The 23894-nt window shown below is 41.6% G+C and overlaps 1 protein-coding gene across 1 annotated transcript in view; it reads right to left on the bottom strand.

The window, feature by feature from the left end:
• Positions 1-13236: 13236 nt before the first annotated feature.
• ENTPD3 (ectonucleoside triphosphate diphosphohydrolase 3) overlaps positions 13237-23894 on the bottom strand; it is a 41508-nt gene continuing 30850 nt past the window's right edge. The window contains exons 8-11 of the mRNA XM_004033900.5: positions 18729-19001; positions 18446-18556; positions 17884-18021; positions 13237-14587 (exon numbers count right to left, since the gene is read on the bottom strand). Of these exons, the coding sequence (XP_004033948.1) occupies positions 14351-14587; positions 17884-18021; positions 18446-18556; positions 18729-19001 (759 nt within the window). The 3' untranslated portion in view covers positions 13237-14350. The remainder of the gene's footprint in view (positions 14588-17883; positions 18022-18445; positions 18557-18728; positions 19002-23894) is intronic.

The raw sequence follows: 23894 nt of genomic DNA, 5'->3' as shown, positions 1-23894 counted from the left end.
TTGTTTAAAATATTTTTTTCCTTGCATAGTTTCTGTTTCTTCCAATTCATTTTTTCTTTTAGTTTGTTAGGCTCTTTATCCATATAATCTAGCTAATGGGTTTTGGCAGCCTAATGAATATATAAATTTGGAGTCAAGGGGAGAGGTTGGAGAATAAAAATTTTATCCAACTCAGAGAGCTGTTATAAAAATTAAGTGATGTAATGCATATAATTTGCTTAGCACAGGTCTGGAATATAGTAAGCATTCAAATGTTAGATGTTATTTTTTTTTTAATTTATTTTATTTTATTTTATTTTATTTTTTTTATTGATCATTCTTGGGTGTTTCTCGCAGAGGGGGATTTGGCAGGGTCATAGGACAGTAGTGGAGGGAAGGTCAGCAGACAAACAAGTGAACAAAGGTCTCTGGTTTTCCTAGGCAGAGTGTTTGTGTCCCTGGGTACTTGAGATTAGGGAGTGGTGATGACTCTTAACGAGCATGCTGCCTTCAAGCATCTGTTTAACAAAGCACATCTTGCACCACCCTTAATCCATTTAACCCTGAGTGGACACAGCACATGTTTCAGAGAGCACAGGGTTGGGGGTAAGGTCATAGATCAACAGGATCCCAAGGCAGAAGAATTTTTCTTAGTACAGAACAAAATGAAAAGTCTCCCATATCTACTTCTTTCTACACAGACACAGCAACCTTCCGATTTCTCAATCTTTTCCCCACCTTTCCCCCCTTTCTATTCCACAAAACCGCCATTGTCATCATGGCCCGTTCTCAATGAGCTGTTGGGTACACCTCCCAGACGGGGTGGTGGCTGGGCAGAGGGGCTCCTCACTTCCCAGTGGGGGCGGCCGGGCAGAGGCGCCCCTCACCTCCCGGATGGGGCGGCTGGCTGGGCAGGGGGCTGACCCCCCCACCTCCCTCCCAGACGGGGCGGCTGGCCGGGCGGGGGGCTGACCCCCCACCTCCCTCCCGGATGGGGCGGCTGGCCGGGCGGGGGGCTGACTGCCCCCCACCTCCCTCCCGGATGGGGCAGCTGGCCGGGCGGGGGGCTGACCCCCCACCTCCCTCCTGGATGGGGCGGCTGGCCGGGCAGGGGGCGGACCCCCCCCACCTCCCTCCCGGATGGGGCGGCTGGCCGGACGGGGCGGCTGGCCGGGCAGAGGGGCTCCTCACTTCCCAGTAGGGGCGGCCGGGCAGAGGCGCCCCTCACCTCCCGGACGGGGCGGCTGGCCTGGCGGGGGCTGACCCCCACCTCCCTCCCAGACGGGGTGGCTGCCGGGCGGAGATGCTCCTCACTTCCCAGACGGGGTGACAGCTGGGCGGAGGGGCTCCTCACTTCTCAGACGGGGTGGCTGCCGGGCGGAGGGGCTCCTCACTTCTCAGACGGGGCGGCCGGGCAGAGACGCTCTTCACCTCCCAGACTGCGTCGCGGCCGGGCCAAGGCGCTCCTCATTTCTCAGACGGGGCGGCTGGGCAGAGACGCTCTTCACCTCCCAGACGGGGTTGCGGCCGGGCAGAGGCGCTCCCCACATCTCAGACGATGGGCGGCGGGGCAGAGGCGCTCCCCACATCTCAGACGATGGGCGGCTGGGCAGAGACGCTCCTCACTTCCTAGATGGGATGGCGGCCGGGAAGAGGCAGTCCTCACTTCCCAGGTGGGATGGCGGCCGGGCAGAGACGCTCCTCACTTTCCAGACTCGGCAGCCAGGCAGAGGGGCTCCTCACATCCCAGACGATGGGCGGCCAGGCAGAGACGCTCCTCACTTCCCAGACGGGGTGGCAGCCGGGCAGAGGCTGCAATCTCCGCGCTTTGGGGGGCCAAGGCAGGCGGCTGGGAGGTGGAGGTTGTAGCCAGCCGAGATCACGCCACTGCACTCCAGCCTGGGCGCCATTGAGCACTGAGTTAACGAGACTCCGTCTGCAATCCCGGCACCTTCGGAGGCCGAGGCTGGCAGATCACTTGCGGTTAGGAGCTGGAGACCAGCCCGGCCAACACAGCGAAACCCCGCCTCCACCAAAAAAATTTGAAAACCAGTCAGGCGTGGCGGCGCGTGCCTGCAATCGCAGGCACTCGGCAGGCTGAGGCAGGAGAATCAGGCAGGGAGGTTGCAGTGAGCCGAGATGGCAGCAGCACAGTCCAGCTTTGGCTCGGCATGAGAGGGAGCCCATGGAAAGGGGAGAGGGAGAGGGAGGGGGAGGGGGAGGGGGAGGACGTTATTTTTTATTGTATTATTTAATGGCTGCATCATATTCTTTTAGCATATAGATGAACATAATTCACCTAGCCATTCCTCTACTGCTATTGAAGATCGGGCTTACTTTTTCACTTTTTACTATTATATAAATAGGGATTAGTATTTTTCTGAAAGCAGCTTTAGTCACATATTTTTAAACTTTCATTATGTAATATATATTTTTTTGAGGCAGGATTTTGATCTGTTACCCAGGCTGGAGCACAGTGGCACGATCATAGCTTACTGCAGCCTTGACTTCCCAGGCTCAATCTATCCTCCCTCCTCAGCCTTCTGATTAAGCTGGGACTACAGGCACGTGACCCACACCCAGCTAATTTTTTTTTTTTTTTTTGTAGAGGTAGGGTTTCTTTATGTTGCCTAGGCTGGTCTCAAACTCCTGAGCTCAAGCAATTCTCCTGTCTTGGCCTTCCAAAGTACTGGTATTACAGGTGTGAGCTACCGTGCCCAGACTCATTATGGAATTTTCAATCATGTACAAAAGTAAAGAAAATGGTATAATAAACTCCCGCGTACCCATTATTTAGTTTCAACAATAGCCATTTTTGGTCAAGTATCCAAAGATGTTCATGTTTAATGGGCCATCTTGTTTTATCTATAGTATATGGATTCTATACCAGTGCTGTCTAATAAAAATATAATGTAAACTACAAAGGAAAACCATGTTTGTAATTTAAAACCTAACTTAATGTAACCTAAAATGTTCTAGTAGCTACATTTGAAAAATATTAAAGAAAGAAGTGAAATTTATTTATTTATTTAAGACAAGGTCTTACTCTATTGCCCAGGCTGGAGTGTAGTGGTGCAGTCATAGTTTGTTGAAGCATCACATTCCTGGACTCAACCGATCTTCCAGCCTCAGCCTCATGAGTAGCTAGGACTATAGGCATGTGCCAACAGGCGTGCTAATTTTTAAAGTTTTTGTACAGACAGAGTCTCCCTGTGTTGCCCAAGCTTGTCTGGACCTCCTGGGCTTAAGTGATCCTCCCATCTCACCTCAGCCTCCCAAAGTGCTGAGATTATAAGTGTGAGCCATTGTGCCTGGCCTGTGAAATTAATTTTAATAATACATTTTATTTTACTCAATATATCCAAAATATTGTTTTAATATATAACCAGTTTCCAAGTTATTAATGACATATTTTAATTTTTTTGGTATGAAGTCTTCAAAATCTAGTGTGTACTTTACATTCATTGCATATCTCAACTGGACTAGCTCAATAGCCATATGTGCCTAGTGGCTCCCCTATGAGAAAATGTGAATATGCTCACCAAACAGGATTAATGAGAAGCAGATCCCAGACATTATATCAGTGTATCCATAAATATTTCAATATGTATCTGTAATAACAATGTCCATATTTTTAAAAAAGGTTTCCTTAGAATTAATTTTTAGAAATACAGTTGTTGGGTTGAAGAATGTGCACTTTTAAAATCTTGCAGCATATTATAGCTACTTTTTCGGAACGTTAGATTAATTTACACTCCTTTCTGGAGTGTGTGATGGAGCCCATGTCACCCTCATAGAGTGTATTTGGATCCCTGACCATGGTTCTGAAATCTACAGAAAGGTAGTAAGACTTCCTCTCTGTTGTGAGAGGTCAAATTTTGTTTTGTTTTGTTTTAATGGCTTAAAACAAGTTTTATTCTCTTACAGTTCTAAAGGTCAGAAGTCTGAATTCAGTTTTACTGGGCTAAAGTCAACGTTTTGGCTTTTAGAGGTTCCTTTTGGAGACTCTGAGGGGATGATTTGTTTCCTTGCCTTTTCAGCTTCTCATGGCCACCTATGTTCCTTGACTTGCCCCTTCCTCCATCTTTCAAGTGCATCATCCCAATCTTTACTTGTATTAATCACACCGCCTTTTCATCTGTGAGAAGTCAAGTTCTAGTGATGATTCAGAGGTGACTTTTAAGCAGATAAGAGCAAAGGGACACAAGCGGGAACCTGCCAGACATAGTGGTGTGCACATGTAGTCCCAGCTACTTGGGAGGCTGAGAAGGAAGGATTGCATGAGCCCAGGGGTTCAAGTCCAGCCTCAGCAACATAGACCCCATCTCTAAAATAAATGAATAAATAAATAAAATAAAATAAAATAAAATAAAAACATGGGCTTCTTGGAACTCTACTTTTATTTAGAAAAGAAGAAAGCAGATGACAGAAGATAGAGGGAGGTAACAATAACAAGAGAGACAGACTTCTGGGTAAAAATGGCTGATAAAACACAAACAGATATCTAAGTGCGTATCTTCCTGATGCCTGACTAGAACAACAGTGGGGGCTGTCCTTAAATACTTGCCTTGTTTTCTTTCTTTCTTTTCTTTTCTTTCTTTTTCTTTTTCTTTTTTTTTTTTTTTTTGAGATGGAGTCTCCCTCTGTTGCCCAGGCTCGAGTGCAGTGGCGCAATCTTGGCTCACTGCAACCTCCGCCTCCTGGATTCAAGCGATTCTCCTGCCTCAGCCTTCCGAGAAGTTGGGATTATAGGCACCTGCCATCCTGCCCAGCTAATTATTGTATTTTTAGTAGAGATGAAATTTCACCATGTTGGTCAGGCTGGTCTCGAACTGCTGACCTCAGGTGATCCACCCGCCTTGGCCTCCCAAAGTGCTGGGATTACAGGCATGAGCGAGCCACCACTCCTGGCACCTCGTTTGTTTTCTGTTTAAGGTGAGGGGATAAAAAGCTGATTGGAAGTTTTGAGTTATTGATTCAAGCTTCACTGTAGGATAATCTGACTAGCAACCTGTAAATGCCAGCACATTTGTGTCCTTTCTCCTGGACTTCTTGGATTCCTCACAAAAGAGTCTTCCAAAGTCCTGACTAGAGGGTAGAGTTAACCTAGAACCTGGGAGTTGATGGGGTTAGAGGCTTGGAGTCTAAACACTGAATATGCCTTGGTTTCCTTAATCTTGTTGTTTTGGTATGACACCTCCACCCGTAACTGTGCCTTGTGCCTTCCAGTTCCTGTGCTTGAGTTAGGAAGAGGCAGTCATTCATCAGCAAAGAATAGAAGGTATCTAGGAACCACTATTCTTTTTTTTTTCTTTTCGAGAAGGAGTCTTGCTCTGTCGCCCAGGCTGGAGTGCAGTGGTGCAATCTCGGTTCACTGCAACCTCTGCCTCCCGCGTTCAAGCAATTCTCCTGCCTCAGCTGCCTCAGTCTCCTTAGTATCTGGGATGACAGGTGCTCTACCACACCTGGCTAATTTTTGTGTTTTTAGTAGAGACAGGGTTTCACCATGTTGGCCAGGCTGGTCTTGAACTCCTGACCTCGTGATCCACCCACCTCAGCCTCCCAAAGTGCTGGGATTACAGGCATGAGCCACTGTACCCGGCCAGAATCACTATTCTTAAACAGCTTTAATTATCTTTATTTTGTGCTTGCTAACCCAACTTGCAGCTGTACTTGATGCCACAGATTCCTGAGCTTTTTGAGGACACTGCTGTTTAAATTGGTTGATTTTTTATTTTCTCATTGTTTTAGGATTGTGCTTTCTTGGGTCTGCTAAGTCAGTTACCCCTGGTCCACCATGCCAAAATGTTTTTGCTGTTTTCTTTTCTTCTTTTCTCTCTGTGCTTATGGATATGTGCTGGTATAAACAGTTTTTGTTTTTTTAAGAAAATAGTCTGGATCTTAACCTTCCTCTTACTAAACCCTCTCTCCCTGCTGTATTCACATGTCATTTAATAGCAACTCTATCCTTCCAGTCACTCAGGCAAAAATATTGGAATAACTTTTAACCCCTCTTTTTCTCTCTCACTCCACGTACATTCATCAGCAAACACTGTGGGCTCTACTTTCACATATATCCGGGGTCTGACCATTGCTCACAGCCTCTACTGCTACCAACCTGATCCAAGCCATCAGCATTTCTCATCTGGATTATTAAAATCACCCACCAACTGGTTTTCCTGTTTCTGCTCTTGTCTCCTTTGTTTTTTATCACTGTAACTAGAAACAGAAGCCAGATACCCCTCCTTTGTTCAGAACTCTAAATGGGGCCCCCTTGCACCATCTACTCTGTCTTAACTCCCTTACCCTATCTCCTCCATCTTCCAGTCATATATTCTGCTCCAATCACAATGGCCTTTGTATTTGTGGTCTCTTTTGCTTAGAATGCTCTTCCTCCAGATATTCAAATGGCCGACTCCTTCACATTTTCCAAGTGTTCGTTCAGACGTCACCTTATCTGAAAAGACTTTTCTGACCTAATGGCGTCCCCATCTCATGCTCCTGGCACTTTCCTTTCCCCTTACTCTTCTTTATATTTCTCCAGATCACTTATAATCCCCTGTACAGTGTGTATTTAGTTGGTTAGTGTCTGTCTCCCCCACTAGAACGTTGGCTCCCTGAAGGCAAGGACTTTGTCTACATTGTTAATTGGTGGAGTTACGCCACCTACACAGGATCTTACTCAGAGGATGAATTCAATCAATATTAGTTGAATGAACAAATGAACAAGCAGTTGAATTGAATGGCTGTATTAAAGGAAACTGAAGCATAGAAAACTTAAGATTTTTAGACAAAGATCACACAGCAATGAACAGCAGAACTAGGATGTGTGAACCAGGTTTTTGTGATGTGAAAGCCTGAGTTCTTAATCATTTTGTTTGATATTTGGGAATAATTTTTAATGAGATCTGAAAATGCTAATGGTATAATGCTGTGAATGAAGGAAATATAAAATTGTAATTCCAGCATGATCTTAACTATGTACAAATATGTAGAGAAAAAGATTCAGAAAGAAAAATATCAAATATACAGCAGTGAGATTCTGAGTGTTATATATGTTTTTTGTTTTTTTGTTTTTTTGTTTTTTTTTTTTGAGACAGTTTCATTCTTGTTGCCCAGGCTGGAGTGCAATGGCATGATCTCAGCTCACCACAACCTCCGCCTTCCGGGTTCAAGCAGTTCTCCTGCCTCAGCCTCCCAAGTAGCTGGGATTACAGGCATGCACCACGATGCCCAGCTAATTTTGTATTTTTAGTAGAGACAGGGTTTCTCCAGGTTGGTCAGGCTGGTCTCGAACTCCTGACCTCAGGTGATCTGCCCGCCTCAGCCTCCCAAAGTGCTGGGATTATAGGCGTGAGCCTCCATGCCCGGCCTCAAAATATATATTTTAACTTTTATTTAGAAAATTGTAAACATACACAAAGCAGATAGAATACTATAATAAACTCCTATGTCTCATCACCCCAACCTCAAGGACCATCAAAGTATGGGCCAGTTCTACCCCTACATTCTCCCTCCCCTGTAATTTTGAATCAATTCACAGATGTGGTGGTCAATTTTATGTGTCAACTTGGCTAGACTATAGCACCCATTTATTTGTTAATCTAGATGTAGCTGTGAAAGTATTTTGTGGGTGTGATTACTGCCCATAATTAGTAGATTTTTAAGGGGACTTATCCTAGATAATCTGGGTGAGCCTGATTAAATCAGTTGAAAATCCATAAGAGCAGAACTGGGACTTCTCTGAGAAGGAAGAAATTCCATCTGTGGACTGTAGCTTTAGTTCATGCCTGAGGGTTCCAGCCTGCTCTTCCTGACGGCCTGCCCTGTGGATTTAGGACTTGCCTAGCTAGCCCCATAGTCTCACAAACCAATTCCTTGCAATAGATCTCTTAATACTGGCTCTGTTTCTCTGGTTGAACTTTGACTGATACGCCAGACATATCATTTCATCTGGAAACAGTTCAGCAAGTATCTAAACCAGCTGGGGGTTGGTAAGTCCCCAACCCTCAGCCAGGCAGTAGACCAGTACTGGTCCGTGGCCTGTTTAGGAACCGGGCCGCGCAGCAGGTGTTGAGCAGCGGGCAAACCAGCATTACCACCTGAGCTCTGCCTCCTGTCAGATCAGCAGCAATGCGAACTCTATTGTGAACTGCGTGTGTGAGGGATCTAGGTTTGCTCCTTATGAGAATCTAATGCCTGATGATCTGAGGTGGAACAGTTTCATCCTGAAACCATCTGTGCATCCCCACCCAGCCCCCCACTGTCCGTGGAAACATTGTCTCCCATGAAACCGGTTTCTGGTGCCAAAAAGGTTGAGGACCATTGATCTAAACAGCAAGGGTTCTTGAAAAAAAAATCCAAGATACCATTATTTCATTCAGTTATTTACTTATTTTGAGACAGAGTCTTGCTCTTCTGCTCAGGCTGGAGTGCAGTGGCGTGATCTCGGCTCACTACAACTTCCACCACCCAGGTTCAAGTGATTGTCTTGGCTCAGCCTCCTGAGAAGCTGGGATTACAGGTGTGCACCACCACACCTGGCTAATTTTTGTATTTTTTGGTAGAGACGGGGTTTCACCAAGTTGGCCAGGCTGGTCTTGAACTCCTGACCTCAAGTAATCCATCCGCCTCAGCCTTTCAAAGTACTGGGATTACAGGCATGAGCCATGGCGCCAGGCCGGTTCCATTATTTTACCTAAACAAAAATTAACAGGAATTCCTTGATAATGTTCAATGTTCAGATTTCCAATTATCTCCTTATTTTATACTATTAAAAATATTTTTGAACTAATGGTTTTTTTTTCTAATACCTTTAGAGAGGTTTAAAAAAAGGGTGGGAGGCTCACCCTGGGAAGAATTTTTTCCATAGCTCCAACAGAGGGCGTTTAAGTCTCGTGTTTCGAGAGAAAAGACAGTTGTCTCATTTCTATTACACCCTTAGTCATTTAGCTCAGGGCTTGTCACACAGTAGACTTTTGGTGAAAGTATGATGAGTGAATAAGTAAATGGGTGAAATAAATATGTTTTAAAACTTGTATTTATTGGCTACATCCATGTCAGGCACTGGCTAAGTGCTGTATTTTCTCTTAACTATCCCATGAGGTAGGTATTATGCCTGTTTTATGTATGGAGGAAGTCAAGACTCAAGGAAACTGAAAGACATGATGAAAACCATAGAGGTAATAAGGAGAAAATTCTTGAGTTAACCCAGATCTGTCACTTTATATTGTAGTATAGGACATACAGATGATGTATAAATGGTTGAAAAAGGGAACATCTGTAACCACTACCTAGTTGTAGAATAACACTGTCACCCCAGAAGCCCTGTTGTTATGAACTGAATATTTGTGATCCCCCAAATTTATATGTTGAAGCCCTAACCCCCAGTGTAGGATTTGGAGATGGAGCCTTTGGGAGGGGAGATAACTAGGGTTAGACAAGGTTATGAAGGAGTGGCCCTTATGGTGGGATTAATGCCCTTGTCAGAAGAGATCCCAGAGTGCCCTCTCTCTCTCACTCTCTCTCCCTGAGAGCTCAGAGGAAAGGCCGTGTGGACACAGCATAAAGGCCACCATCTGCAAGCCAGGAATTGAGCCCTCACCAGGAATTAGTCAGCTGATGCCTTGATGTTGGAATTCCCAGGCTCCAAAACTGTGAGAAGATTAATTTCTGTTGTTTAAGCCACTCAATTTATAGTATTTTATTATGGCAGTTCAAGCAGCCTAAGACACCCATTTATCCTTTTCCAGATACAGCCTCCATCTCCTCCCAAATTTCAGAGTAATAATTTCCTTGCTTTTCTTTAGCGTTTAACCTTCTGTGTTTAGTTTTGCCTGTTTTTAAATTTTGTATTAGGCCAGATGCAATGGCTCACGCCTGTAATCCCAGCACTTTGGGAGGCCAAGGCAGGGGGATCACGAGGTCAGGAGTTTGAGACCAGCCTGGCCAACATGGTGAAACCCTGTCTCTACTAAAAATACAAAAATTAGCTGGGCATGGTGGCAGATGCCTGTAATCCCAGGAGGCTGAGGCAGGAGAATCGCTTGAACCCAGGAGGTGGAGGTTGCAGTGAGCCAAGATTGAGCCACTGCACTCCAGCGTGGGTGACAGAGCGAGACTCCATCTCAAAACAAAAACAAAACAAAACAAAAACAAACAAAAAACCTTTTGATTATGTAGTTCTTTTGTTTTCATTGATGTACAGTATTTTCTAGTATGGCTGTATCGCTATTTATTTATTCATTTATTCCATAGGATAGGCATCTTGGTTGCTGCTTAAAACATTCTTAGGCATGTATCCTGGTATATCTAAGACTATATATCGCTAAGGTATATACTTTGGACTGGAATTTCTTCAACTTTATTAGACAATACCTCCATTTTCCAGAGTGGTTGCATTAATTTACATTCCTACAGCAGTATAGGACAGTTCCAGTTCCACATCCTCACTAATTTTGGTATTGTCAGACTTCTAAGTTTTGCCAAACGAATGAGCATATTGTACTATTTCTCTGTAGTTTTAATTTGCATTATCCCAATAATGAGATTGAGCATCTTTTCTTATGTTTATTAGACACTTAGTTGTCTCCTTTTGAAAAGTGTCTTCTCAAGACTATTGCCTGTTTAGAAAAATTGAATCATCTTCCTTTTTCTTACTGATTTGTAAGTGTTCTTCATATAATTTGGAAAGTAGTCCTTTATCAGTTATATATGTTGTAAATACCTTCTTCCACTCTGTGGCTTGTCTTTTCACTCTTTTAATGATGTTTTTTGAGGAACAGAAGTTTTACATTTTAATGTATTAAATACTTTCTTATGGTTAATGCTTTTTGTGTAGTGTTTAAGAAACCCTTCCCTTACCCAGTATCCTAAAAATGTTCTCCTACATTTTCTTCTAAACCTTTATAGGTTTTTCACACTTAGGTCTTTAAGCTACCTGGAAACAGTTCTTGCAAGTGGAGTGAGGAAAGGGTCAAATTCATTTTTTCTCCATTAAGATATCCAGTTGTCCTGCATTTTCCCACTGCTCTGATGTGACACCTCTGTTATAAATCAGGTGTCTGTATGTGAATGGGTATGTTAGACTACGGAAATATAAAGCCAAATTCCTAACTACTGTATGATACTGCCTTTCTGTGTGAAAGGCAAAGTTATGCAATGGGTTTTAGACTCAACCAGGCCCAAAGCTCAAGCCCCGATCCCTATTCCCCAAATAACTCAGTGACTGAGTAATGCTGGCACGTACTTTTACCTCTGAACCCATGCTTTTTTTACATAGCTGTGATTAGGAATAGACACTATTTGTGCTACTCATCACTTTTGTCTTCACATATTTCAAATCAAAAGACTTGCTTTGGTTGGAGCTTTGGGGTTTGGGGTTCCATAGTTGTATTAGTTTACTGTGACTGTGTAACAAATTGCCACAAATTTAGTGGCTTTAAACGTCATCTTTTTGTTACTTTATAGTTTTGTAGGTCAGAAGTCAGAGTGGGCTCAACTGGGTTCTCCACTTAGGGTCTCAGTAGGCTGAAATCAAGATATGATCTGACCTGGACTCTTATCTGAAAGCTCTGGGGGAAAATATGCTTCCAAGTTCATTCAGGTTGTTGGCAGAATCCAGCTCCTTGCAGCTGTAGGGCTGAGGTTCCTGGTTTTTTGCTGATGCCAGCCAGGGATTGCTGTTAGTTTCTAGAGGCTGCACTTAGGGCCTTTGCACACGGCACGCTCCATCCTCAAGCCGGCAACTGCATGTGGAATTCTCATGCTTTGAATCTCTGACTTCCTCTTCTGGAGAAAATGCTCTGCCTTTAAAGAGCTCATGTGGTGAGGTTAGACCTACCTGGATAAGCTCTCCATTTTAAGGTCAACTGATTTGTAATTACATCTGCAAAATCCTTTTGCCATGTGACAATGTAACCACATAATTGGAGTAACACCAGAGGGCGAAGTATTCTGTTCACCACAGTAACAGTGGTGAACACTTGAACTGCAGATTTCACAATGGTCTATCTATAAAAATTCTTGTGTGTGTGTGTGTGTGAGAGAGAGAGAGAGAGAGAGAGAGAGAAAGAGAGAGAGAGAGAGAGAGTTTTGCTCTGTTACCCAGGCTGGAGTGCAGCGGCATGATCTCGGCTCACTGCAATCTCCACCTCCCAGGCTCAAGCAATCCTCTTACCTCAACCTCCCAAGTAGCTGGGACTTCAAGTGTGCCCACAACTTCTGGCTAATTTTTGTATTTTTTGGAGAGAAGAGGTTTTGCCACGTTTCCCAGGCTGCTCTCGAACTTCTGGGCTCAAGGAATCCCTCCTGCCTCAGCTACTCCCAAAAGGCTGAGATTACAGGTGTGAGCTACTGCACCCAGTCAAAAATTCTTCGGTGTGTGTCAGAAAACCTGAAGTACCTCAGCTTATTCTAACTTCCCAAATGAGTTAGAAATGTTGACTAGGATTTGCCTTCATGGAGCTTTGGCTCTCTTTCTTGCACATACAAATTTTTTTTCTTGCAAACTCTTGGTGATTTGGATGCTGTTTTTTCCCTGCTATCTCTATAGTTTATTGCCCATTTCTTAGTCATTCATGGAAACAACCTCAATCAACAAATATGAATAAATACTATGTTCATAGCATATGTCCAAATCCAAAATCACACGTAAAAGGTATCAGCCATAATAGGTGTTTTTAGATGTCTGTTGAATAAATGAGGAGTGATGTACAATAGGCTTTGCCCTTAAGTAGCCTACTCTGTCTTTTAGAAATAAGCTGTACACATATGCCAAGATAAATAACAATATGAGGACTTACGTGGCTGGTTTTGAAAAAGTAGTCCAGGAGATAGAGCATAGTATGTGTGTGCAAGGAAAGCTTTGTGGAAGACTTGCATGAAGGAACTGGACCTTGAGAAACATACATGATTTGGATGGGTGGGAGGAGGATCTACAATATAGTAGAGAGGATGGCGGGAGCAAAGGTACAGTTTGGGATAGGAGTAGCCGTTCTGGATGAGAACCAAGATTTGAGTGTCAGGTTGTGGCCTCACAGAGGCTTAGAATTTCAAATAAGGTACAGAAATGCTTGACTCAATAATCTCAAGCAGTCAAAGGTTTATCAAAGTAAAAGCACTTTGAACTCTCTGGAATAAAGGTGATATTAATGAATGGGTTTCTTAATTCGCTAGGGAAAAAAATTTCTCTCATAAGTATCACCTAGGGTCCTTAGGAGAAAGAGTACCATATGGAAGTTAACACACACACACCCATTGCAAGTCAAAATAAAATAATAGTTCTTTATTCCATATTCAGCTAAGAAACAGCAATATGAAATAATGCTGATTTTTAGTTTGTAGCCATTGGATTTGCTGGAGTTCTTTCTCATTCGACTTTGGAGATAAATATTCCTGCAGCTTCCTTTTCTTTCCCCAAAGTCAAGACCTATGACTACTATGCAGAGAGGTCTATGATCTGGGAAAGTAATTGGTTAGTAAATCATAGAGTAGGATGTTCTATGACAACATCAAGTATACTTGTGGGAATGGTGACAAAAATATATACACCATGATAACAATGGAAAGTCAGCCCTTTGCTAAGCAAAAGCCTAGCAAAGGCAGTAAAATCTGGAATGCAATAATCTTGCTAGGGATCAATGTGTTTTTATGGGAGGGCATAGCAATACAATGGTGAGATGAGGATGATGACAAACACACAGGTTGCAATCTAGTGACCAGAGCCCTAAGTGGGAATTCCACTTGGAGAATGGTCTATAGTTTTCTGGGAGACCTTTTTTATGTCTCTGTGCTTCGGGATCCACCTGTATGACAGAGGCCTGGCTGTGGCTGCTGCCCTGAAGGAAGTAAGTCTTCTCCCCCAGATACTATATTCTACTGATCTGAGGGGGTTCACTGCTTACGAGATTGCTACAAGAAATTCTTAGTTAAAGACCAGTGGGAAAAACTATAAAATGAGATTCTGATTGGCGAAATGCTTAATGGGTATCTTGCCAGGAAGAATACTGAGGGAGGGAAATGGAAACTGAGCCCTGAGGTCAATTCTTCAACATTAAACTGATACCTTCTCAACTTACTCTTCCTCTGGGGAACTTAATATAAAGAGCCTGACCTTAGTGGCCTGTGTCTTCTCTGTTCCCCAATAGATCAGCATGTGGGTAGTGAGGTCTCTGAAGAACAATATGCACAGAATAGCCAAGGGACGCCTCAAGAGGTGCTGTGGCAGAAATCAGTATTTGAGAGGCACGTGACCTAGGTGTTTGATTTTAGTTAGTTGTATTTCCTGAAGGCAGCCACTTCACCTGCATTGCCTGGTGCCACCCAGGCTGACTCTAAGCAGCCATTGGACTCCAGGAGCTGCTTTGAAGGCTCAGTCAGAATCCACTGCATGGTCAAAGGCATGCTCGGAGTGCCTCTTTTTTCTGGTTGCTGAACACAGGTATGCAAGAAATGCCAGACACAGCAAGGCTGCCGCTGTGAAGAAAGCGAGGGTGCCCACAAAGGCAGGTGGTTCTATGGGCAGACGGATCAGAGGGCTTTCAGCTGGGATCTGGTTGGTCAGGCTGAGCATGTAGCCAAGAGACCAGGCTATGCTGCTATTCCCCACCTGTGGAGTAGAGGAGATGGCTCAGTTCTCAGGGCAAGGCTCAAGGCTGCAATCACATACTGGAGGCATACCGCTATCAACCTCACAAAGCTCCCATGGGAAATTGTGGCCCAAAGAGGTCAAAGGACTTGCCCAAGTTAAGACACCACACTGTAGCCACAAAGGCTTGGGGAATCTCACCTCCAGCGCTGCAGAAGAAATAGTCAAAAGAACAAATTCTCACAATCTTGCCACAGCCAAGAGTGAAGACGGCACAGTTAATAACAGTGAAAGTGTTCCTGTTGTCCAGGAGCACAGGAGTGTTTGTGGCTAGAGAAAGAGGCTAATGAGTGGTTTACTGATCCCAGGACCAGTTTCTAAGAATAGAAAATCAGCCCAAATGGGAAGCTGACTGTCAATTTATTCTGGTAGTTCTATCTATTTTTGCTTTACATGTTTTTAGGGTGTTTTATTAGGTGTATAAATGTTTCACCTTTGCAATCTTCATAGTGAATTGAACATTTTATCATTATGTTGTAACCCTCTGTGTCTAGAATGAGGCTCTTGGTCTTAAAGACTGCTTTGCCAGATACTAAATAGTTATACCAGCTTTCTTTTGGGTAGTGTTTGATAATTTAACAAAATTATCTTTCTATCTTTCCATGTCTTTATGCTTGAACCATGTTTCTCTTATAAATGGCACCTGCTTGATTTCTAAAAATTCAATTTGACATCTCTCTTTTAACTGGTAGGTTTAGTCCATTTATAATTACTGTGATTATTAATATATTTACACTTGTTTCTAATATCTTACTTTTAAATTTTCAATTAGTGCTATTTTTCTATATATTTTTTTCTTCTTTCCTGCCTTAAAAATGATATCTGTGGCCAGGCATGGTGGCTCACACCTATAATCCCAGCACTTTGGGAGGCCGAGGCGGGATCACCTGAGGTCAGGAGTTCAAGACCAGCCTGGCCAACATGGTGAAACCCTGTCTCTACAAAAATACAAAAATTAGCCAGGCTTGTTGGTGGGTGCCTGTAATCCCAGCTACTCAGGAGGCTGAGGCAGGAGAATTGCTTGAGCCCAGGAGGCGGAGGCTGCAGTGAGCCAAGATCACACCATTGCACTCCAGCCTAGGCGACAGAGCGAGACTCTGTCTCAAAAAAAAAAAAAAAAGAAAAAGAAAAAGATATCTCTGTGTTCCCTTTGACAAGAAGAGAATTTTAGGTTACTCTTATGTCCCTGTATCTTATAACTCCTTACCACACCCTTATCATGTGGATATTTTCTATACTTGAGTCATATGAATGGAGTTTTTTTTAATACTTTTCTTTAGTGTTCGTTTTCTGTTTTTTTAATATAATTTTTTTTTTTTTTTTGAGACAGAGTCTTGCTCTTTCGCCCAGGCTAAAGTGAAATGGTGAGATCTTGGCTCACTGCAACCTCCACCTCCCAGTTTCAAGCAATTCTCCTGCCTCAGCCTCCTGAGTGGCTGGGAGTACAGGCACATGCCACCATACCCAGCTAATTTTTTGTATTTTTAGTAGAGACATGGTTTTGCCATGTTGGCCAGGCTGGTCTCGAACTCCTGACCTCAAATGATTCACCTGCCTCGGCCTCCCAAAGTGCTGGGATTACAGGCGTGAGCCACAGCACCCGGCCTTTTTAATGTAAATTTTAAGCCACAACATCATTTATTCTTACTTCCAGTGTTTTTGTAACATCTCCTGGATTTATTTCTCTTCTTATTTTATTACTTCCACCAAAAATATTTTCATTGTAAGTCTTTTGTGCAGCAAATCTTCTTAAGTCTTTTTACACCTTCACATTTTTATTTATTTATTTTTATTTTTATTTTTTGAGATGGAGTTTTGCTGTTGTTGCCCAGGCTGGAGTGCAATGGCGTGATCTCGGCTCACGGCAACCTTCACCTCCCAGGTGCAAGTGATTCTCCTGCCTCAGCCTCTGAGTAGCTGGGATTACAGGCATGCACCAACATGCCCAGCTAATTTCGTATTTTTAGTAGAGACAGGGTTTCTCCATGTTGGTCAGGCTGGTCTCAAACTCCTGATCTCAGGTGATCCGCCTGCCTCGGCCTCCCAAAGCGCTGGGATTACAGGTGTGAGCCACCGTGCCCAGCCTACATCTTCACATTTAAATACTAATTTGGCTGGACACAAAATTCTTTATAATTAAAAAAAGGGAACTTTTAACTTAGAATATTATGTCAACTCAAACTGGCATTCAAATGGAAAGTCATTCTCCATTCTTATAATATACTTTACTGGTAATTAGATTTATTAGAAGCAAAGCTTAGAGAGTACATGCTACCAACAGTACTTATGTCTCCAGACATCCTTATTTTTTTGTAGATGACTCAATTTTATTTATGTAAAAGTAGATAGTCAGAGGCCTAATGCAGGATATTGATTGGTTTAATCTAATTATTGCTGAAGCTGGTATTGAACAGGCTGACTCCAGACATCCTTCAGGCTTCATATCAGCTATTCCTGAAATGAGAAAATTCTCTGGAACCTGGGGAACATAGTGCTGGCTGAACATATTCACAAGGCTTAGCCCTGCCTAAAAACAAGGTATGGAGGTCCTTTCACCTGTCACCAGGTGACAGCTGTGATTCCAGCTTTGGACCATTCTGGTCACTTGACCATCATATATATATATGTATGTATTTATAGATATCTATAAATATACATATTTTTAAATATATTAAACCCTGAGCTAAGAATATCTTCCCCATCCCCCAAATCTTTGTCAGTAAATATAATGACTTCAGGTTCATTCAAAGAGAAAATATTTATTTAATGCTAATGCAAATCTGTCAGGCCCTAAGGCTTGTATCTTACTCTGACATCTGAATAAAATGGAGAAGAATTAGTTACTATCCTCTTTAAAAAACTGTTACATTTAAAACTTCTTTTCAGGATGAAAAGTCTCATATCCTTAACACATTTATTTATGAATTCAACCAACATTTACTAAGTACCTTCTAGGCTCTATCCCTTGTGCCGAGTGCTGGGAATATGAAGATACCAAGACAGGTCTCTGCCCTCCAGGACCGCCTAGTCCATTGGCCCTTGGCTTCCAGTCTTTTCCAGGAGAATGTATACCCATGAGCAACTCTTCTAAATTCTCCACGACCTCTTCTGGGAAACTCACAAGGGATCAGTCTGATCAGCTTCCACCCAGTGAGTTTAACTCATTAATACCCTTTTACCTTCTACATTTGTTCCACACACACATACAAACCTCTCTGTTGGGAAGAAGAAGAGAAAATGATTTGTGCTTGACTTACTTCTTTTTCAAAATGTATTTGGGGCCAAGTCTCCTCTGTGAATTTGTAACCGTTCACAAACAAGTGGTAGATGTAGTTGGCTGAGAAGCAGTAAGAGCGGGCATATACCTCATCAAATTTGGGGAGCAGCAGTGGGAGCTGAAAGGTTTAAAACATCTGAGAGGCAGGGCAGGCAGGTATGTTTTAAAATGAACACCTTGGGTTAAAAGTCATGTTTTAAAGAATCTTATCACCCATAATTTCATAATAGAAAATACTTTATAATACAATCATATAATCATGCAATATAATTATGAAAATATCCCTATATAATATCACAATATACTAATCTTTAAACTCATTGAGTGCTTATTATATGCCAAATATTGTTCTAACCATTGTGCATGTAGTTATAACATTAATTCACACCACAGGTGTGGGAGTAGATTCCCTTATTCCTTTTATTTTACAGATGTGATGGAAATAGAAGAGCATAAAGGCTAAATTCAGAATACACACACATAGAATAGATTCTACCATATTTTTTTGTACTGACATTGATCCCTTCTCTTTAAATACTGACCTGACTCCAATTCTGTGAGCAGAAATTCCAGGTGCTGGAGTTGAAGGTGTCCAGGGAAAAGCTACCTGAAAGATTTAAAGCACTGGCTGTGTAGTAGAATCCTGCAAAAGCCTGGAAATAAGTAATACAGAAGAAAATTAGTTCTCACAATGGGGTATAATAGAAAGGTTTATGGGTGAGGAATAAGAAGGTGGCTAACAAGTCAGCAGAGGAGAAACAGAAAAGTGAGAAATGAATATTCAATGGGGAAAGAAAGGAATCTTTCAGAAGGTTTTGCTCTTACCACAAATGGCCCTTTAATCTTTGGCTGATAAACCCCATCAAAAGAACAGGTTTCTTGATCATGGCAAGCTTTGAAGTCAAATATGGAAGCCACCTTCTCCTTACACAGAGATGGGTCCCCAGTTCCTTCAAAAGTGATGACATCATTGGGGTTATAACTTTCTGGCCTCTGGTCCACAGTGCACAGGCTGTCAAATACATGGCCCATGGTGAAGCTGATGCTATAATCCCGAGGGTAACAGGGATTGGTGAGATGGTTTTTGGTAGGAGAATTCTGTAGGTATAAGAGTAAGGTGTTAGACACGTATGTTTATTGCGGCACTATTCACAATAGCAAAGACTTGGAATCAACCCAAATGTCCAACAGTGATAGACTGACTGGATTAAGAAAATATGGCACATATACACCATGGAATACTATGCAGCCATAAAAAATGATGAGTTCATGTCCTTTGTAGGGACATGGATGAAATTGGAAATCATCATTCTCAGTAAACTATCGCAAGGACAAAAAACCAAACACCACATGTTCTCACTCATAGATGGGAATTGAACAATGAGAACACATGGACACAGGAAGGGGAACATCACACTCTGGGGACTCTTGTGGGGTGGGGGGAAGGGGGAAGGATAGCATTAGGAGATATACCTAATGCTAAATGATGAGTTAATGGGTGCAGCACACCAGCATGGCACATGTATACATATGTAACTAACCTGCACATTGTGCACGTGTACCCTAAAACTTAAAGTATAATAATAATAATAATAATAATAAAATCTCTAAGTAAAAAAAAAAAAAAGTAAGGTGTTAGAAACCACTTTTTTTGTGGAGAGCCAAGTATTTCCCTTTTGCAAATTCTATCACTACCCTCCAATGCCAAGAGAGAAACAAAAAATACCATTCTGTGTCAGCATGTCTTTGATCACAGGTTGTCTAGATAATTCAAGTAGGGGTGGGAAAAGGGTGTGTGTGTGTGTGTGTGTGACAATTACCTCGTACCAGGCATAGCGCTAGGCTCTCTCTCACATTATCTGATCCAGCTCTTACGATAGCCCTGTGAACCAGGTTTTATGAACTTCACTTGGTGAGAAAATGGATATATATAACGTATCATTTTAAGTAGAATATCACCCATCCACCTAGCAAAATAATCCAAAAGGTACAAATAAACATATGAGAGTGAAGTCTCCTTCTCATCCACTTGCAGCCATCAGGCCTTTTCCTGGAAACAATCACTATTGCCAGTTTTTGTGTATCCTTCCAAAGATCTGGTATGCACATGCAAATATATATATTTTCTCCCATGCTTTTCTTTTTTTAAAGTCATAAATGGTAGCACTTTATATACCCCATTCTACCCGTTGCTTTTCTCACTTAAAATTATATATCTTTGAGATCTTTCCATTCATTGTACTTATACAGTGGCCTATTTTTTTAGTAGCTGCATAGTATTCCACTGTACAAATAAACCATACTTTATTTAAGGAATATCATCTAGATGAACATTGAGGTGGTTCCCAATCATTTTGCCATTACAAACAAATATCCTTGTCACATATAAATCTTTTATCCATTGCAATTTATTTGATTTAAAGACTCAGAGACTTGGCTTTACTTTTTCCATATGAATATTCAATCTTTAATCTACTGGTGCAAAATACTCTATTTTATGCTAAAGTCCTAAATGTTGTTGATTCAATTTATGAACTCTCTTTTCTAAGGAATTGGATTTGAACTATGTTCAACTTAAGCCACTAAGGCATACTGCTTCCCCTACAGTAAAATCTTTTCTTTTGGCCGGGTGTGATGGCTCACATCTGTAATCCCAGCACTTTAGGAGGCTGAGGCAGGCAGATCATTTGAGGTCAGGAGTTTGAGACCAGCCTGGGCAACATGGTGAAACCCCGTCTTTCCTAAAAATACAAAAATTAGCCAGGCGTGGTGGCACGCACCTGTAGTCCCAGCTACTCAGGAGGCTGAGGCAGGAGAATCACTTGAACCCGGGAGGCGGAGGTTGCAGCAAACCGAGATTGCACCATTACACTCCAGCCTGGGTGACAAAGCAAGACTCCGTCTCAAAAAAAAAAAAAAAAATTTAAATTAATTAATTAATTAATTTTTTTTTTTTTTTTTTGTAGAGGTAGGGTCTCCCTGTGTTACCCAGGTTGGTCTCAAACTCCTGGGCACAAGAGATTCTCCTGCCTTAGCCTCCCAAAGTGCTAGGATTACAGGTGTGAGCCACTGCACCTGGCCACCCTACAGGAAAATCTTGACTCAGACATTTAGCCCAACCCTTTCATTTTACTGATGAGGAAACTGAGGTACATATTCAAGTAATGCAATTGTTTAACAAAGGTCAGTGACAAGATTCTGCAAAAATCCTATAAAAGCTTAACATTCATCAAATATAACCCAAATGAGTGTTTTCCAGAAAAATCTTCATATGACTGAGAAAGAGGCAAACAGGCCCCTTTCTGCCTCTATGGTATGAAAAAAATCTATGATTTTCAAAAATTGTTACATATAATCTATAGCATATCATACTTGGGTCACCCTATGGCTGAAATATTGGTTGAGAGAAAAAAATATGCCGGGCGTGGTGGCTCACACGTGTAATTCCAGCACTTTGGGAGGCCAAGGCGGGCGGATCACGAGGTCAGGAGATCGAGGCCATCCTGGCTAACACAGTGAAACCCCATCTCCACTAAAAAAAAATAGAAAAAATTAGCTGGGCATGGTGGCGGGCGCCTGTAGTCCCAGCTACTCAGGAGGCTGAGGTAGGAGAATGGCGTGAACCCGAGAGGCAGAGCTTGCAGTGAGCCAAGATCACACCACTGCACTCCAGCCTGGGTGACAGAGCAAGACTCCATCTCCAAAAAAAAAAAGAAAGAAAAAAGAAAAAAATATCAAACTAATCAGTTGGCTATTTAGTATCTACTTCCAAATCTGATTTGTACTTTTTTTCTTTTCTAGTATAGTCTGAAGGGAGATTTATACTTTTAAAATGATTAAAACTATAAATTATTTCTGGCTTGGCCCAGAGAAGAAACAAGATAACATAAATTATTTCTGACTTAGCACATAGGAAAAGCTTAGTAAGTATTAGTTCTTTTCTTTTTTTGTGTGTTTGAATTTTTGTTATGGCATTCTTTAAGTATAATTTGCCAGTGTGCCAAGTTCAGGCATTTAACATTCAACAGTCTTCACCGAGCTTAGTGTTTGCAGGGCACTGTCATGAAAAAGTCAGTCAATGGGCTCGAGGGAGAAAAGTCCACTAGAAAACTACAGCATAATCTGATCTTAGAGTAAAACTGGTTAAAACTGGAAAAAACAATGATAGAAACTATTCTTGATAGTGATAGAAAGCTTAAAAAATATACACAAAGAAAATACATTTAACAACAGAGGTACAGAACCAATGATGAAAACTATACATTTTATTGAAGGATACAAGCCAAGAATTAAATAAACGGAAATACATTGTATAATTCTGGATAGAAATTGTTGATGTCACTAATAAGCACATTTTAACCAAATTAATATATGAATCAATGTGATTGCAATCACAATCTCAACAAAAAACTTCCTTTTTTGTTACTGCTTCAAATGGCTTTGAAGTTCAAAATAAACCTCTGAGAGTAGAAAAATAGACTTTTGCAAGTAGAACAACATGATATTGGCCCCAAAATAGAAAAATGAATGTATAGAACAGAAAATCCAGAAACAGATCCTCATTATCTAAGTACTTGTTATTAGAATGTTTTGGAATTCCTGAAGCTTATTTCAAAAAGTCATCACAACATGGGTGGTAATCTGAATGGTTTTAATTTTGTTGGAAGATTACCTATTTGTTCATTTAAATAAAAAAAATCTGTCCTTTGAACCTGTCCTACAGAAATAAAATCACTAAGATTATATGAGTAAGAAGGCTTATTATATTATTGTTGTAGCAACAAAACAGGACATAGCCTGATGCATCCATGTGGGAGGGTATGATTGATAAATTATGGGATAGTAAATAGTAAAGAAAATAAGTTAATATACTGACCTGGAAAGTATAGAAGAACAACATATTAAGCTTTGACCAGTGATGGCATTCAGTAAATGGGATTGGAAGGAGGATCTTTCATTTTGACTTTAACACTCTTTCTATGGTTTTAAATTTTTACAATAAGAATGTACTTTCTTTCATAATCGAATGGTCAATTTTTTTTCTTTTTAAGTTATGGTACTTGGAATATTATGCTCTCATAAAAAATCGTATTTTAAAAGGACATTAACAACACAGGAAAATGATCATAATATATGGTTAGGTAAAATAAAAGGTAAATATAAAATTATATATACCATATGAAGCCAAGTTTTTACACATTCATACATTAAAAAAATGGAAGAAAATGCAATAGTATGTTAATAGTGGTTAATTCTGTTCTTAAAGAAATCCTTTATAGTTTTTGGTGTGCATCTTCTAAATGTTTTTCACTGAACATATATTACATTAAAAACAGAAGAAAAATTTCTTACTTAAAAAGGGAAAGATAGAAAGTGAATGCACATTCCTAATATCTAACATGTTGTCAGAGTGAGACTTCAGCTCTAAGGTGACTGGAGACTTATTGATAAGAAAGTAACTTGCAAAGTACATATCCAGCTATCATTCTCACCACACTACGTAGTTCCTTATATTACAGATGAGGAAACAAGATCCAGACTGATGGAATTTACTCAGTCAGTGTTTACAATGCAATAATTTGTGTGAACCTTCCAAGTCAGGGCTTGGCAATACATATTTGACCTATGAAACTGTTGGTCAGGTGAGTCTTGACATGAATTTGTCAGTAATCCTCATCTCATCTGGGTCTCTCCTCTTGCATGAGTCAGAAGCCTTTGAGGGCAGAGCCACCCTATCAGGCATCTAGAGGTTACCAGGCAAATTGAAGACATGTGTCCCTGTCCCTGTGAGCTGACTGTGAGAGGCTGGGTGCTCACTTCTCCATGGCCAGTGCTGGGCTCACATTTGGAGACTGGCATTCTCAAGCCTAAATCAGACCTCAGAAAGGTGAAGTATTCACTTCTTTTCTGTGGACTGCTGGATACATAGATAATCTTTCTTTAGTAAACATTGTATGAGTACAAAAACACACAGAGGCACACAGACAGACA

Source organism: Gorilla gorilla, chromosome 2, assembly GCF_029281585.2.
Source record: "Gorilla gorilla gorilla isolate KB3781 chromosome 2, NHGRI_mGorGor1-v2.1_pri, whole genome shotgun sequence".
NCBI classification, from domain to species: Eukaryota; Metazoa; Chordata; class Mammalia; order Primates; family Hominidae; genus Gorilla; species Gorilla gorilla.
The sequence above is the reverse complement of the archived record's forward strand: the minus strand, read 5'-3'. Positions and strand labels throughout refer to the sequence as shown.